General features: G+C 46.1%; 4 protein-coding genes and 1 long non-coding RNA gene across 9 annotated transcripts; 3 read left to right on the top strand and 2 right to left on the bottom strand.

Moving 5' to 3' along the window:
* The first annotated feature begins 21 nt into the window (after positions 1 to 21).
* LOC9646746 (PP2A regulatory subunit TAP46) lies at positions 22 to 1,807 on the top strand. Its single transcript, XM_024663806.1, has 9 exons — positions 22 to 147; positions 208 to 330; positions 390 to 476; positions 529 to 633; positions 720 to 878; positions 944 to 979; positions 1,029 to 1,097; positions 1,148 to 1,422; positions 1,499 to 1,807. The coding sequence occupies exons 1-9, from the start codon at positions 55 to 57 to the stop codon at positions 1,728 to 1,730; spliced, it is 1,179 nt and encodes a 392-aa protein (XP_024519574.1). The 5' UTR covers positions 22 to 54; the 3' UTR covers positions 1,731 to 1,807.
* A 1,003-nt stretch (positions 1,808 to 2,810) lies between these two features.
* On the top strand, positions 2,811 to 4,196 carry LOC112342250 (PP2A regulatory subunit TAP46-like). Of its 2 annotated transcripts, none has more exons than XM_024663809.1 (5): positions 2,811 to 3,264; positions 3,349 to 3,436; positions 3,494 to 3,723; positions 3,804 to 4,011; positions 4,083 to 4,196. In XM_024663809.1, the coding sequence occupies exons 1-4, from the start codon at positions 3,203 to 3,205 to the stop codon at positions 3,967 to 3,969; spliced, it is 546 nt and encodes a 181-aa protein (XP_024519577.1). In that variant the 5' UTR covers positions 2,811 to 3,202; the 3' UTR covers positions 3,970 to 4,011; positions 4,083 to 4,196. The 2 variants fall into 2 exon arrangements, with proteins under 2 accessions (XP_024519577.1, XP_024519576.1); XM_024663808.1 differs by having other exon boundaries at positions 3,321 to 3,436.
* A 634-nt stretch (positions 4,197 to 4,830) lies between these two features.
* On the top strand, positions 4,831 to 8,146 carry LOC9629872 (U-box domain-containing protein 13). 2 transcript variants are annotated; one of them, XM_024663805.1, is made up of 6 exons: positions 4,831 to 4,850; positions 4,927 to 5,002; positions 5,081 to 5,892; positions 5,956 to 6,072; positions 6,135 to 6,548; positions 6,638 to 8,146. In XM_024663805.1, exons 3-6 carry the CDS (start codon positions 5,620 to 5,622, stop codon positions 7,739 to 7,741), a joined length of 1,908 nt encoding a protein of 635 aa, XP_024519573.1. In that variant the 5' UTR covers positions 4,831 to 4,850; positions 4,927 to 5,002; positions 5,081 to 5,619; the 3' UTR covers positions 7,742 to 8,146. The 2 variants fall into 2 exon arrangements, with proteins under 2 accessions (XP_024519573.1, XP_024519572.1); XM_024663804.1 differs by having other exon boundaries at positions 4,927 to 5,023.
* A 1,047-nt stretch (positions 8,147 to 9,193) lies between these two features.
* Positions 9,194 to 10,271, bottom strand: LOC9646745. 3 transcript variants are annotated; one of them, XR_002990896.1, is made up of 7 exons: positions 10,124 to 10,271; positions 9,943 to 10,048; positions 9,800 to 9,888; positions 9,659 to 9,754; positions 9,488 to 9,602; positions 9,357 to 9,437; positions 9,194 to 9,300 (listed from the first exon to the last, which is right to left on the bottom strand). It is a non-coding gene; the product is annotated as an uncharacterized LOC9646745 (long non-coding RNA). The 3 variants fall into 3 exon arrangements; XR_002990897.1 differs by having other exon boundaries at positions 9,668 to 9,754; XR_002990898.1 differs by having other exon boundaries at positions 9,691 to 9,754.
* A 3,589-nt stretch (positions 10,272 to 13,860) lies between these two features.
* On the bottom strand, positions 13,861 to 14,370 carry LOC112342244 (glutamic acid-rich protein-like). Its single transcript, XM_024663781.1, has 4 exons — positions 14,329 to 14,370; positions 14,110 to 14,265; positions 13,985 to 14,064; positions 13,861 to 13,918 (listed from the first exon to the last, which is right to left on the bottom strand). The coding sequence occupies exons 1-4, from the start codon at positions 14,353 to 14,355 to the stop codon at positions 13,897 to 13,899; spliced, it is 285 nt and encodes a 94-aa protein (XP_024519549.1). The 5' UTR covers positions 14,356 to 14,370; the 3' UTR covers positions 13,861 to 13,896.
* Between the last annotated feature and the right edge of the window lie 487 nt (positions 14,371 to 14,857).

Genomic DNA, 14,857 nt, shown 5'->3' with positions numbered 1-14,857 from the left:
CACTAAGTGCCACGCTGGCCTGGGCGTTTTAGGGTTTATAGCATTTTGGAAGAAATGGGCGAGATCGTGGAGGACGTGCCGCTGCCGCTGCTGTTCCAGCGCGCGCAGGCGCTTCACACGCGGAGCGCTTCGTCCCAGCTCGATCCGGTACGTGTAGCGCCTCCTCCGCCGGAGCGTTCTCGTGATGCCTCGCATTTTCTTGTCTAGGACGAGCTCAACAAGGGAATTAGGTTGCTGCTACAATGCCAGGAGATGGTGGACAAGCTCGCGATCTTCTCCAGCAACGAGAAGAAGGAGGATGTTAGCACTTCCGACCTAAAGTATTTGCTGGTAAGGCTCTTCTTTCTTCCTTTTGTTTTTGTTCTCTTAGCTTTGCGCGTTGATCGAAGGTGGAGTATTATCTAGGCGAGCTGACTGAGAGGACTCCAGCTACGGAACGTATCGATGTTGTTAGAGCTGCAATCAATCATCTTAAGGTGATCTGTCATTTGTTTTCTTGGTTTGACAATGATTTTTGAGATGTTTTAGACCTTTGTTAGATCCTGCGAGCTTCTGGATCTTGTACCCGAGGGTGAATTGGTGGCATCGACACGCGACACTCCTGTTGATCCTGCAACGCGAAGAGCTGAGAAGGTCTTTTCCTTTTCCTTTAAAAAAATTGTTTTTTTCTTGCAAAGGCATTTGGAATTTTTCGCAGTCTCTTAACTTCGCTTGTGTAGATAACACGATTCAAGAGGCAGCGAGCTGCAGAATCTAAGCTGCAGGAGATTAATGAGAGGAAGGAACGACGGAGACGTTCCATGCAAGCAGCTGGGAAACAAGTTGTTGATTACGGCGAGGAAGATATTCCAGATGGAGACGACGAGGAGGAGCGAGAAGTACGTTTTCTTTTCGTTTTTCCTCGTCCACACCAGCGAATTAACGTCTTGATTTCTCTTTGCAGGCTTGGTTTGTCCAATTATCTTTGGCAGTGTGTAAGGTAATGCGCTCGTGTGTGTAGACTGTGGCAAATGAGCTTTTACTTGCAGGCGGTGGATCTTTTAGAAATGCTTCAACGGGAGGAAACAATGCTATTAGCTGTGAGAAAGGAAAACGAGGTTTGTGCGAGTTCCGGTTTCGTCTCGTATTAACTACCTTTTCCCTGCAGAACGGAGGTGAGTTTGCTCAAGCCGTTCTTGACGAGAGACACGCTAAAGCGGAGGCCTGGCATCGTGAGTCCGCCACCAAGTCGAAGGTGTTGAGACCAGCGCAACCAATAACCTGCGCAACTTTCGCCCAAGATGTGATTGAAGGGAGAGCAAATATTTCCGACGGTCACCAGCACAGCCATCAACCTCTGTTCGGCCCGGCCAGTCTGGTTGGCAGCAGCATAACAACTGAGAGGGAACGACTTGCAGCGCAGGTCTTCCAACCCAGTCACAGGTTTCTAGTTTCTTCACCTCCTTTTCGTTTTTCGTTTTTGTCCTGTTGGCTCAGTCCCGGTTTGGCGGTGGTGCAGCTTGCCGAGCATGAGCATTGAGCAGGCGGGGCTGAAAGAGATGGAGATGATGCGGAAGTGGCAAGAGAGGAACCAGCAGCTGCAGCAGGAGTCCAAGTCGACCTGGCTCGAGGAGGAGAGCAAGGACGGGAGTGACGATGAGGCAGCGGAGAGCAAGCAGCGAGCGTGGGACGATTGGAAGGATGAAAATCCTCGTGGCTCTGGCAACAAGAAGTTGACGCCTTGCGGGTGAAAGATGCGTGTCTTGTTTCTTTTTCTTTTTTATTCCAACGCATAGAATAACATTGGGATATTCGTTATTGGCAGCTATGGATAACTTTGTATTGGTATAGCTGCAGCAAGAACTTCGAGGGTTTATGTTTTTGTGAGAAGGAAGAGAGACAATGGTATGGGCGTTGATCAAGTACGTTATATAGGGGCTCCGGGCTGTGGGAAAAGCGTGAGCATCCAGTAGAATGGAAAGACGATAAGAGAACTACTGTTGCACAAGCAACGCCAGAAGTGGGAGTGCTCGCGCGCAGTCGAGCAGGAAGAACAATGTTGAGTGAGTGATTGCTTTGTCACCGATTGCGTGTTTCAACCTGCAGGAATCCAGAGCAGCTCGGCTTGAGAGATCATCGGTTCTTGCTTATCTCTCGGAAGAGTTTCGTGGAGTCGCCTTGCAAGGCGTTGCGTGCTGCACTCCTTCTGGCTTACCTCGAGGATGACGGCACTCGCGTACGAGAAGTTTCTCTTCACTTCTATACGATCGAGGATAGAGAAGATCCATGTTGTTGTCGTGCGGAACTTGAACGTCGAGGTCATCGTATTCTCATCTAATCTAAGTGTAATTACAAACAACAATATTGTGGAAGAAAGGCCAACCTTCTACATTTTCTTCTTCCTTTTACTGCTTTGCCGAAAAGTTTCTTTTTTCTTTTTTCTTGCTTAAGGAGGCCGAAGCTGTGGCGTAAGTGCCAAGGAAGATGATCGGCCGGGAGACGATGCGGCTTGTAATTCTTGCAGTGATGACTATCACAAGAGAGCTCTGGAGCTGTGGTTACTGTCCAGGTGTCGGATCGTGTCTAGAATGGATGTGGATCAAAAGAAATCAGGAAGTGATGACATTTCAAGTTGATAAAAGAAAGAACTTTTGCAAAGAGATACGTTGGGATTGTTTTAGGGTTTATTTCGCTGTTCCAGCGGTTCTTGTTCCTCTCCATTTCAAGTGTGATATTGTGCGCACAAGGAGCTCTTCGATCCGGTATGTGTAGTGCGTCCTCCGCTGGAACGTTCTTGCATGATCCTCGCATTTTCTTGTCTAGGATGAGGCCAATAAGGGAATTAGGTTGCCACCACAATGCCAAAGAAGCACTTGCTTGGAACTTTTTTTTTTTTTTTCTCTCGTTGAGTATTAGGCGATCTAACGGGTTCAGATCTTGTATTCTTTTTTTCTTTTGTTTTGGGAAGTTTTTAGTTTTTTGGGACCTTTGTAAGATCCTGTGAGCTTCTCGGAGGGTGAATTGGTGGCATCGACACGCTACTCTGATCCGACGAGCTGAAAAGTTTTTTTATCTTTCTTTTAAAATCTTTTTTTCCCATCGTGTTTTCGTTTGTCCGTGGTGTCTTAACTTTGTTTTTGTATGTAGCACGATTCAAGAGCAACGAGCTGCAAAATCTAAGCTGCAGGAGATTAATGAGAGGAAGGAACGACGGAGGCGTTCCATGCAAGCAGCTGGAACACAAGTTGTTGATTACGACGACGAAGATATTCCAGATGAAGAGAAGTAAGCTCTCTTTCTTTCTTCACACCAGGAATCAACGCCTTGGTTTCCCTTTGCAGGCTTGGGTTGTCCAATTATCTTTGGCAGTGTGCAAGGTAAATGCACTTGTGTGCAGGCGGTGGATCTCTTAGAAATGCTTCAAAGGGAGGAAACAATGCGGAAGGAAAACGACGAGGTTTGTGCGTGTCTGTTCCGGTTTCGTCTCGCATCAACTACTGCTTTTTTTTCGCAGGATTTGCTCAAGCCGTTCTTGATGAGAGACACGTCAAAGCCGAGGCCGGAGGCCATCACCAAGTTAAAGGTGTTGAGACCAGTCACCTGTGCAACTTTTGCCCGGGATGCAATTGAAGGGAGAGCAAATATTTCGGACGGTGCCAACCAACCGCTGTTTGGCCCGGCCAGTCTGGATGGCAGCAGCATAACAGAGCGACTTGCAGCGCAGATCTTCCAACCCAGTCACAGGTTTCTAGCTTCTTCACCTTCTTCGTTTTACGTTTTCTCCTTTTTTATCGATGGCTAAATCCCGGTTGGTGGTGGTGCAGCTTGCCAACCATGAGCACTGAGCAGGCGAGGCTGAAAGAGACGGAGGTGATGCGGAAGTTGCAAGAGAGAAACCAGCAGTTATTCCAAGTCGACCAGGGCTCAAGGACGGGAGTGACGATGAGGCAGCGGAGCAGAAGCAGCGAGCATTGGACGATGGAAGGATGAAAATCCTCGTGGCTCTGGCAACAAGAAGTTGACGCCTTGCGGGTAAAAAAAGCGTGTGTTTCCCCCCCCCTGCTTCTTACTTTGATTAAAGCTTGTCTTGCTTTCCAACAAAGATGCTCGATCTGTAGGGGACTGTGTACTTGCGCCATGAGTGAGATTGAACTGCTCACCTGTCCTCGTACACTGCGGATTTGATATGGTTGCAGCAGCAACAGCAGCAGCAGCAGCAGCAGCAGCCAGAAAGATTTCAAGGTTCGTTTCTATACAAATCGCTTTGTTTTTGTGATGGTTTTCTTTGTGCAGTGCACATGCTTGCGAACATGCTCAGGCCGGAAATCTCGATATAGCTGGTTGTGTCTTTAAACAAAAGCCGCCTGGGCCGCCTGACCACCTCACTCGGCTCCGCATTTGATCCCATCTCTCCCTGTTCTCGTGAATGATGGGAAAAAGAGTGCTGCTAAAAGCCAAAGGAAGCAAAACAGCATCACAGCAAGGCAAAGTCGGAGAGAGAGGAGCGGTCTGACACACGCTCCCGGGTACGCCAAATGCACATTCTCTTCTTTTACTTTATTTCCGCCTTCCTTCTTTTTAACTGGAAGCAAGGACGATGTGTGCAGCACGCAAGGATGGGGATGTCACGCTTTCCTCCTCACCGGTTTTAACTAAAGCTCGCTTCCAACTCTTTCAATCACAGGCAAGTCTTTGGGAAGAGATGGTTAGTTATCAGCTCTTGAAAGTTTTTTTTTTTTTTTTTTTTGTTTATGTCTTAAGCTCGCTCTTTCAGATCGAAGGATGGGGATGTCACGCTTTCCCCCTCACTGGTTTTAACCAAAGCTCTCTTCCAAATCTTTCAATCACAGGCAAGTCTTTGGGAAGAGATGGTTAGTTATCAGCTCTTGAAGGTTTCCTTTGTTTTCGTTCGTTTCTTAACTTAAGCTCTCTCGCTTGCTCTTTCAGATCGAAGGATGGGGATGTCACGCTTTCCTCCTCACCGGTTTTAAGTAAAGCTCTCTTCCAGCTCTTTCAATCAAAGGCAAGTCTTTGGGAAGAGATGGTTAGTTATCATTTTATGTTTGTTTTTAACTTAAAGCTCTCTCGCTTGCTCATTCAGATCGGGGAACACATGCCGGATGGGGATGTGTTTGGCATCATCTACTTCTATTTTCTTCGGCTTCTGGTAAAATCCGTTGCCAGTCTTTGCCCGCTTAAGTTCGCTGCTCTGGGATGGCCTGGTCTCGTCTGGCCAAGTTGGCCGACAAACCATGTGCTGTGCCATGTGCCCACCATTGCCATGGCTGGCGAGCAGCAGGGGGAGAAGCAGTAGAAACAGGAACAAAAGAATGGGAGGGAAAGAGATGAGAAGGAGACGAGAAAGGAAGAATAGGGAGGAGAACACGGGCAGTATAGAAGTTTAGTAGTATCCTAGGTGCGCTAGGGGGAATATCGACGAGCTGGAATAGCAGCAGGCAGGACAAAAGGGATGAAGTGGTCGAGGCTCAAAGCTCCGGGTAGGGAATGCTGAAGGGAGCAAGCGGATTGAATTGGTTTCCGTTTAGGATAGGGTGACAGCAGCATCGTTTGTAGCTGGGATAGGCAGGCAGCGGAGAGTGAAGCAAGATCAAGCAACGAGCACGGGGAAGTGGTTTCACTATGGCTGAAGTCATTTTGCAGTTGCTCTTCCAGTCGCTGCTTGACATCGTGAACGATATCAGCATGTACAGGGAGTACATAAAATCGCACCGGAAGGAGTCCGTGAGCCTCGCCAGGAGAATTAAGCTGCTAGGCCCCTTGTTTGAGGAAGTCAGGGATCTCAAGGAGCCGCTGCCCGAGGGAGCGCTCGCGTCGTTCCAGGCGCTCAAGAGCGCGCTAGAGTTCTCCAAGCAGCTGCTGCTCCAGTGTCACAGCGGGAGCAAGCTCTATCTGGTAACAGAAACAATTTGCTCTTGGATGTGAAAGGAGCTGACGTTTGCAGGCTTTTGGAATCAGGTGCTAGAGGGAGAAGCCGTGTCCAGTGCGTTTTGCTCGGCGGTCGTCAATCTCGGGCAGGCTCTGGACGAGCTTCCTTACAACTCCTTGTTCCTGTCGGACGAAGTTCACGAGCAGGCACGCAAAATCTCTCCTTCATCGTCTCAAAGTGGCTGACAAACTGCTGCTGTAATGTACAGGTTGTGCTTGTGCATTCGCAATTGCGTCGAGCCAAAGGCAGACAAAGCTCTCTGGATTCACAGCTTTCGGAAGATGCAGTGACCGTCTTGGGCGGAAACCGAGACAGTTGCAAGCTGGCTCTGGAGAGACTGGCTGGGAAGTTGCGCCTGAGAACAATGTCCGAATTGCAACAGGAGTCACAGGCACTGCAAGCCATGTTTGCTGGTACGAAGCGTGACGAGAACATCGACAAGGTATACGCGTTGCTGGGAAAACTACAGGAGCTTGCACTGTCCAAGAACCCGGAGGCAGCCATGGTGGAGACACCCGAAGCTCCTGCGGAGAAGCCGGCTCCTCCGGCCATTCCAGAGGACTTCCAGTGTCCAATCTCACTGGAGCTGATGAAGGATCCAGTCATCGTCGCCACGGGACAGGTTAGTGGTGTTTTCTCGTGAGACAAAAGCTCCGAGCCGAGCCTTATTCTTTCACCTTGTTCTTACACACTTTTGCTGGTGGCTGGCAGACTTACGAGCGAGCATCGATCCAAAAGTGGCTAGATGCCGGACACAAGACATGCCCGAAGACGAGACAACCTCTCACGCATCTGGTACTGACGCCAAACTACGTACTGCGGAGCCTCATTGCTCACTGGTGCGAGACACACGGCCTGGAGCCACCGAAAGGATACGGCAGCAGCAGGCCGAGCGGGAAGCTCAGCAGCAGCCATGGGATAGACGTACCGCATGCAACGGACTTAGTGGTTGTAGAGGCCTTGGTCCAGCGCCTCGCAACCGGCCAGCTCGAGGAGAAGCGAGCAGCAGCGGGGGAGCTACGCTTGCTCGCAAAGAGAAGCATAGAAAACAGGATCAGCATCGCCGAGGCCGGAGGGATTCCACTCCTGGTGGAGCTGCTCTCGACGCAGGACAAGCGCACGCAAGAGCACGCGGTCACGGCACTGCTCAACCTGTCCATCCACGACCAGAACAAGGGACTGATCGTTCTAGCCGGGGCCATCGAGCCGATAGTGGAAGTTCTACGTGGTGGCAGCATGGAGGCCAGGGAGAACGCGGCGGCGACGCTGTTTAGTCTCTCCGTGGCGGACGAGAACAAGGTGACGATAGGAGCGTCGGGCGCGATACCGACGCTGGTGGATCTCTTCAACAGCGGGAGCTTGCGGGGGAAGAAGGACGCGGCCACCGCGCTCTTCAACTTGTCGATATACCAAGGCAACAAGGCGAGAGCTGTCCGGGCGGGGATAGTTCCGGCGCTCATGAGAGAGCTGCTGGACACTCGGGCCGGGATGGTGGACGAGAGTTTGGCGATCCTGGCCATTTTGGTGACGCACCACGAGGGGAGGGTGGCGGTCGGGAATGAGTCGCCGGTGCCCGTGCTGGTGGAGCTCATCAGCTCCGGCTCGGCCAGGACGAAGGAGAATGCTGCCGCGGTGCTGCTAGCGTTGTGCTCCAACGATTCAGCTCACGTCGTGGCGGCGCACCAGCTCGGGGCGTATCTCCCGCTGGCGGAGCTGGCGGTGAATGGGACGATGCGAGCGCGGCGAAAGGCCGGGAGTTTGCTCGAGCATCTCTGCAAGCAAGATGAAATGGCCGAAGTGGACAACGTCTTGTAGCGAGTGCTCTCACGCAGCAGCGCAGCGGTGAAGAGAGGGAAGTTCTCGGTTTTTTTTTTCTTGGTTCTTCTCTTCTTTTTTCGCGTTGGGTGGTGTAAGTTCTTCCCTTGCTCCTCCGTTTTTCTTTTTTTTCTTCGTTCCCAATTTTCTTCAGGATTTGACGATGCTGAAGCTTTAACCATTCGATCTGGTGGTTGCTGAGACAATGGCGAGCCGAAAAAAAAAAAACAAAACAAGGCCAATCGGACAACCAACCAGCCAACAAACAAAACATTCTTTGGTTTTCTCTCTTTTTCTTTTTCCTCCATTTTTTCTCGCTGAAAGCAGCGAGAGATGTGTTGTGCTGTACAGCAAAAAAGGAAACTTGGCATTGAATAAAACTTCGCGCGATGATGGAATAAACAACACTAAAGAAAAGAGCAAAGGAAACCTTTGTGTGTTCCAATCATTTGCGTGACAACTGTTTGTTCATCCCATTCATTCATCCGTCCGGTATGGCTGGCTGGCACTAACCATGGAAAAATATTATATCGATCTTTAGCCACCAATGTCGCGTCATGAAAGCTCTCCCTAGCTAGCATATCTTTTTGGTCGAAGTCTCCAGCTCCTGGAACACTTAAGGCTGTCCGTGTTGATCGCCGAAATGGTGAAAGAAAGTCCTGTGACAAGTACAGCAGTAGTATTCCTCTCCACAACGAGAAACTTAAAAAACTCTCTCTCGCTCTCCATACCTCTAAGTTGGATCCAGCAACCTGTGATAAGTAGTTCTCTTTGGTGAAGAAACGTGGTCCATACCTCTAGTTGGATACAGCAAATTCACTTTGCCTTTGCTTTTGCCTTTTCGGTTGTCAAGGGACGCGGATGTAAGTTCGAGGGCGATGTTGGTTCTCGGTCAATTCTATGAGATGTCAATGAAGAGCACTGCTGCTGCCCGTGCTTGCCACTGTCCCTTGTCAAGCTGGTCTCGGTCTCTTTGCTTTCTTCCCGAATCACAACTTGACTGCAGTACGTGGGATCCACATTTCCTGGCGACTGGAAGCTCGTTGGTTGCAACTGCATTGCATCAAAAGTACTGTTAGAGAAAAACAGAAGAGAAAATGAAGAACACGGGATGAAAGCACGAACCTGCGGAAAATGACACCTGTGAGCCTGGAGAGTCTCTGAGGACAGGCCAAAGCACTGAAGGAACTCGAAAAACTTGGACTGGGCGAATAGAGAAACGCGCTGCCAGAGAAGATACGTCAAGTCTTTCACCTGTCCCTTCAATTCACCCAGTTTCCGGTCAACTTCCGGTTCGTAGCTCGTCACAAACGGCTTAATAAACGTAGTTTGTCCCCTGAAAGTATAAATTTCGCTCCTTACAGTACGAAAACAAAAGAATGTAGCAAACTTTAGTCTTGGAATACCACAAGGAAACTATAAAACGAAGCTTTGCTTCATCGTACATCGGAAGCCTACAGCAAGCAAAGACACCTCACTGCTTGCTATTCTAGCTAGCTCTGGATCTTACCAGGAAATCGGTTGTTCTTTCGACAAACGTCACCGCCGCAATGAGCACCCTACAAAACGAACTAGTTATAGCTGCGACAACAAGAAACAAAGTTTCAACAGTTACCAGCATTGGCACGAAAACGTATTTTCTTCCTCCTTGTCTGCTTTTATCTTCTCGATGCTCTTGAAACACTGGATAACAATCCTGAAAAAACAAGCCGGATATGAAGGAAGTCACAAACTCCGAACACTTACGTTAGAGTTCTAATGATGAAAGACAAGCTCTATGCCTTGTTCTGATGAACACCCCAAAGCCCGAGCTTTCTCCTTCTATACCCTGTCCTCCCCGTGAGAATCAGACATTGGTCCCCTAAAGAAAAAATCACGATACACAACTTATGCGGCAACGGCGGAAAATACGCATACTTCGCATACTTTGCAAGCGTCAGCAAACTTACGGAAGTCAGGATAGACCTCTGCTTCCGCGTCCAGATCGCCCAGGTATGTGTGAGCTCGGTTCGCCTGAAACGAAAATATAAAAACTGCTGAAAGTTGTCAAAGCAATACCTTGTAAAATCGATCCTCCCATTGTGCAACCATTCCCAGATGCTGATTATTCAAGACCGGAGCTTCTCGACGTGGATTGTGGCCGGCTCCTAGCGTACAAAAGATAAATGAAGGTATTGTCTTTGTAAGTTCAAGAGATGCACCTGAATGTTCATGATAAAATTGCCGTCCCCGTCGATATCAACAACAGGGATACCATGCGACGCAGCAGCCGCAGCAGGAGCGGCAGGGAGCCCAAATCTCATTGCTCTGAGACCCGGAACATAAAGAAAGAGTAAAAGAATTACCAGAGAGGTTTTTAATCTATAGTCTCCAAACTCTCACCTCCAGAAGGCAGCCATCGACGAGGCACCTCGTGTTTCATTGAGCAGTCCCACATCTGATGCTGCTTGAGTGGAATGTCCTCATTTGGCGATGGAGCGCGTCACCTCCACGATCTTTCTTCGCGGCAGCTGAGCATTCGAGCAAACGATCCATAGAGCAAACCCTTAGCCCTAAGACACGTCATTGGCTTACCTTTTATCTGCAAGATGACCCCATTTCACGCACAATGGAAATCTGTTCTTCAGTCCTTTTTTAAACTCGCGATATCCTTATTCTCTTCAGCATGTTCATTGTGGTTATCCGGGTAATTTGTCTTAATCAATGTATTGTATTTTAGCATCTCGAGCAATGAAATGATATACCTTTGCTCCAGACTCTGAACAAAGCTGGAGGAGCAATCAAGCTTGCCCGAGTAGTAGACTCCCACACACTGGTCCACATCTGGAGCGCCTCACAACTTTGCCAGCCACCGTCCAATTTTGTGGACATGATATGGCCGCGGAAGCCAATCTTGGTGCAAGATGGAGAGAACTAGCACGAAGTGGCCTGCAAGATTTCACCAAAAAAACGCTAGAAAGTATAAGTAGATTCTTCAAGTTGGAGATAAACTCATGGGAGCATGCACTCACAAGTTTAGTTTAGATTATAGTTATAGTTTTATTCTCAAGATATTTAAATACACATACTCTGGCAAGGAAAAATTGCTTGATCTCAACTACTAAGTGTTGTGATGTATAGCTATTAACCTTGTCTCCTGCATGGAACTTTAGATGTTTGCTAAGAGTGATGGCTAACCTATCCCAAGCCATAAGAAACTTGAAATGTGACTGCTCCTACTCACAACTATGGTGCTTAGCTATGCTTGACCCTATTTTGTTATGGTGCATGGCTATAGAGCAGCCGAGATGGAGTTGCATGGCCGTGCTTAGGCAGCTATGGCTGAGAGATGGAGCTGGTACAAGCAAGAAATCAAAATTTTCAGGAATCAAGAGCTTTACCTTGTATGAGAGAGGGAAATCTTCATGGACTGGCCACAATCCCTTGCAAATGTAGTGATTTCCCAGGCAAATCTGCCACATTGTTCCCAACAGTGCCATCATTGCAAGATCAGCCATCTCATCCATGTGAGTATATCCAGTGGGTTGGTAACCACCATGCCACACTCCTTGCACTTTTTGAGGTTGACTTGTCAAACCCCATGCTGAACAATCACACGATCTCCAATTGCAGCAACAGAGCTAGAGCTGGGAAGTTGTGGCTGAGAGTTATAGTTGGGAGACCATTGCCAAGCTGGACATGGCTGTGCTAGAGTTTGGTGGCCATGGCCATGCTGGAGCTAGAGCTAGAAAGTTGTAGTTAAGAGTTGGAGTTGGGTGGCCATAGTTGAGTTGGCCATGGCTATGCTAGAGCTGGAGCTGGGAAGCCATGGTTGAGAGCTAGAGCTGGGCAGCCATGGCCGAGCTAGTGCTAGAGTTGGGCAGCCTTGCTGTGGTGTTGGAGCTGGATTGAGTTGGGTATAGCCATGGTATGGCACTGCTAAGAGAGTGTTCTAGCTAGATCTAAGTGTTGGCTAGAAGCTAGAGAGGAGAGTGTTGGTCAAGATGGATAGAGATCTATTGCATAACCCTAATAACAAATGACAAGTGTTGTATTTATACTATTTGAAGATTAGATATTAAAATGTTCTATAGCAAACTCAAAAATATAAGTAGTAATTTTTAAAATTTACTACATAGTATTTATATTTTATAAAAATAATATTTTTTATGTTTTATTAGTTTCTTAACAGCCTACCCAAGGGAAAATAGAAGTTATAAATTTGTTCTGATGCATTTTTTTTATTTATTTTACTTATTTTGATGAGAATATATATTCTTCAAGATATAAATGCACATGTGCTCCTTAAAATGATTTAAATATTAGAAATTATATATAATATAATATTATAATTTTATAATATATATGAGTTTTGGATTGAGTGCTACTAAATTTCTTTTGCCTTACTATCATTATTAAGGAGCTTTTTATTCCCTTGAGAGTGAAGTCATAATAATAAATGAATACTATATTGTTTGTAGAAGTATAAGGTTACAGTAATTTTAAAATTTTATCTATTGCTATTATTTAATCATTAATCATTTAGCCAAATATATGTAATAAATTTGTTTATAATACACATGAAATTATTTTAAATCTGTGAGGGCCAAGTGTACGGCTACAATGCCGTATACTAATATTAGCATAGTGGGATTTTGGTAACCGTCAGATTAGTTTTAATCTGGACCACTCACTTCTATATATAAACTAGGGTTTTTGGGTTAATTGATATGCAAATTTTTATATTCCCTTTCCATATTCCATGGAGATGAGGGGCACTTTTGATTGTCCTTGAGGAATGCTTAGATTTAGGATTTTGGTTTAGATTTAGCTTTTGCATTGTCTAAATCTAGTTTTTTCTATTTCCTTTCTTTTGTTATTTCCTTTCAGGATTTTAGTTTAGATCTAACTTTTTGCATTGTTTAGATCTACTATTTCCTTCCAGCTTCTTGTCATTTCTCTTCTTTTGCTCTTTTTTTTTTGTTCATCTTCATGGCAGATCAGTAATCTCCTCCTTTGACTCTGGAGCAATAGTTGGTACAATTGCTTAATGCTATGCGCTTGCAATTGAACAACCAAACTCAGTTGATGATAATACGGCACGTGGTACAACTCCTCCTTCTCTTGGTGCTAATCCTCACATTTGGCCGGAGTTCTTTCGTGGGAATCCTAGGGATGATATGTACCATTGGTTTGATCATTTCATGGTGATTGCCACGTATCATTCTTGGGATGATGCTCAACGTTTGCGTGAATTTCTCACGTGTCTCTAAGGGATGGCATTGCAATGGTACAATCGTTTGAGCGCAGCCACTCGTGGGGATTAGAGTGTTCTCCTGGACGTCTTCAAACACACCTTCGGACATGTCGACGATTGTGATGATGCCTTCCAACAATTGCATCGTCTTCGCCAAGGGCCATCTAAGTCGGTGATGCAATTTGGCATTCGTTTCCAAAGTCTTTTGCTTCATGCGAAGCCAAATATGTCGGAACAGATCAAGCTAGGAATGTTGTGGCTAGCACTTCGTTAAAATCTAGTCGAACTTGTCCATGCATTTGCTCCCACCACCCTTAATGATGCTCTTTGCTTGGCACAATGTTATGAGATATTGCCTCTTCCACTTCCTACTACACCTCTTTCAACTCCACTTCCTTTGGGTGATGGTCTTGTTCCAATGAAAGTTGATGCTGCTGCTGCTTGAGTCAAAGGACAAGGTTGAGGACGTGGTTGTGGTTGTGATGTTCACTGCTAGGTGTTTGATGAAATTAGTCATACTTATCGGCATTGTCGGCATTTTCCAGATTGGCAACCTCTATTTCCTGGGTGGAGACCTTGGCATCAGCATATAGTTTCGTTGACACAGAAGAATCACATCTCACATAGTTTCGATGTGAATGGTTCTTCCATTTCCTTATTTTTTCGTACTCCTGAAAAATAAAGAAAAAATACATAAAACTTCAAATTTCAAAAAATACATAAAACTTCAAATTTCAAACTCTTACCTTTTGACACAAATACGAATAGAAGAAGCTATTGAAGACATGTTGACCTTGTTTTAGATTCAGGTTCCTGAAAAATGTGTTAAAATAAAAAAATAAATAATTAAATATCTTACAGGATGAAGAAGTTTACAATCGTGTCATTTATCATTCCATCGACATTTAGGGATTGCAAATCAGTATTTGTGATGAACAACCCTTCATCGTTGCAAAAAATCTCATATGTAAGATAAAATTGGCAAATTCTCTCAAGGTTGAGATTACCTGTTTGAAGCTCCGACCGAAAACGTAAAGTCTGATATTTCCACCTTTTCTTGCATGTTCTTTATCAGCTTCTTCACATCCTGGAAAAAAACTTATTGCCTCTTGTCAAAGTTTTAACTAAATACGTTAGTCCTGCTGTCCTGCTCGTCCTCCCCTTTTGTTTCGAACGTGTCTTGCACATCTTCATCCTCTTCAATATCATCCCTATCATCTCGTTTGTCATTTTCCTCTTCCTCATTGTCTTGTTCGTCCTCTTCATCCTTCCCTTCCTGCACCTCTCTCTGAAATATTGGTTAGTCTTTTTCTTGTTCAAAGACTAATAACTAATAAGCATAAACCCTTACCTTTTCTTTGTCTGCATTTTCATCCATGCAAGTTCGTTCTTGGCTTTCTCCCTCCACCAGAGTTTCTAATTCTCTTCCTTCATGCTCTTGCTGCGCAATAACGAGAGTTAAAGGCTCAGTCTTTTTCTTCTTCTGTTCTCGCTCCTTCCTTAATTCGCATTTCCTCTTTCTCTGCAGAAAAAACAGAGTAAAACCGTTTAAAAAAAAACTAAAATTACCAGCTCCTGCTCACGTTGAGCAGCACGTAATCATCTATCCTACTTCTTGTTGTCATTCGCCAGCATCAATTCCGTGTAGTGTTTTTTCCACATTTTAATATCTTGCAGGATTTTTATTTTCCAGCTCTCTTCGTCCTTGATGTGGCTATACTTCATGTTCAGAAGCTTGAGCTTCTGGTTCTCCAGTCTGCGTGGCAACACTTCATTCTGCACCTGATTTTCTAAATCCTGCATAACAAAAATTTGCATAAAAATTCGAATGAGATTTGAGGAAAAAAAATTCTGCACCTGGTACTTCCTTGAGGAGGACT

This window comes from Selaginella moellendorffii, unplaced genomic scaffold, assembly GCF_000143415.4.
Source record: "Selaginella moellendorffii unplaced genomic scaffold, v1.0 SELMOscaffold_102, whole genome shotgun sequence".
NCBI classification, from domain to species: domain Eukaryota; kingdom Viridiplantae; phylum Streptophyta; class Lycopodiopsida; order Selaginellales; family Selaginellaceae; genus Selaginella; species Selaginella moellendorffii.
This window is presented reverse-complemented; position numbering and strand designations above follow the sequence as displayed.

What these genes read in the sequence shown, in the direction of transcription:
- LOC9646746 (XM_024663806.1), top strand. Translation starts at nt 55, where the DNA reads ATGGGCGAGATCGTGGAGGACGTGCCGCTGCCGCTGCTGTTCCAGCGC. An exon ending in CAACGCGAAGAGCTGAGAAG is followed by an intron (nt 634 to 719) that starts GTCTTTTCCTTT and finishes TCGCTTGTGTAG; the next exon opens with ATAACACGATTCAAGAGGCA. An exon ending in CTGTGAGAAAGGAAAACGAG is followed by an intron (nt 1,098 to 1,147) that starts GTTTGTGCGAGT and finishes TTTTCCCTGCAG; the next exon opens with AACGGAGGTGAGTTTGCTCA.
- LOC112342250 (XM_024663808.1), top strand. Translation starts at nt 3,174, where the DNA reads ATGAGAGGAAGGAACGACGGAGGCGTTCCATGCAAGCAGCTGGAACAC. An exon ending in GATATTCCAGATGAAGAGAA is followed by an intron (nt 3,265 to 3,320) that starts GTAAGCTCTCTT and finishes TTCCCTTTGCAG; the next exon opens with GCTTGGGTTGTCCAATTATC. An exon ending in ATCTTCCAACCCAGTCACAG is followed by an intron (nt 3,724 to 3,803) that starts GTTTCTAGCTTC and finishes GTGGTGGTGCAG; the next exon opens with CTTGCCAACCATGAGCACTG.
- LOC9629872 (XM_024663805.1), top strand. Translation starts at nt 5,620, where the DNA reads ATGGCTGAAGTCATTTTGCAGTTGCTCTTCCAGTCGCTGCTTGACATC. An exon ending in GCGGGAGCAAGCTCTATCTG is followed by an intron (nt 5,893 to 5,955) that starts GTAACAGAAACA and finishes TTTTGGAATCAG; the next exon opens with GTGCTAGAGGGAGAAGCCGT. An exon ending in TCATCGTCGCCACGGGACAG is followed by an intron (nt 6,549 to 6,637) that starts GTTAGTGGTGTT and finishes GGTGGCTGGCAG; the next exon opens with ACTTACGAGCGAGCATCGAT.
- LOC112342244 (XM_024663781.1), bottom strand. Translation starts at nt 14,355, where the DNA reads ATGGATGAAAATGCAGACAAAGAAAAG. An exon ending in AGCAGGACAGCAGGACTAAC is followed by an intron (nt 14,065 to 14,109) that starts GTATTTAGTTAA and finishes GTTTTTTTCCAG; the next exon opens with GATGTGAAGAAGCTGATAAA. An exon ending in TCGGTCGGAGCTTCAAACAG is followed by an intron (nt 13,919 to 13,984) that starts GTAATCTCAACC and finishes GCAACGATGAAG; the next exon opens with GGTTGTTCATCACAAATACT.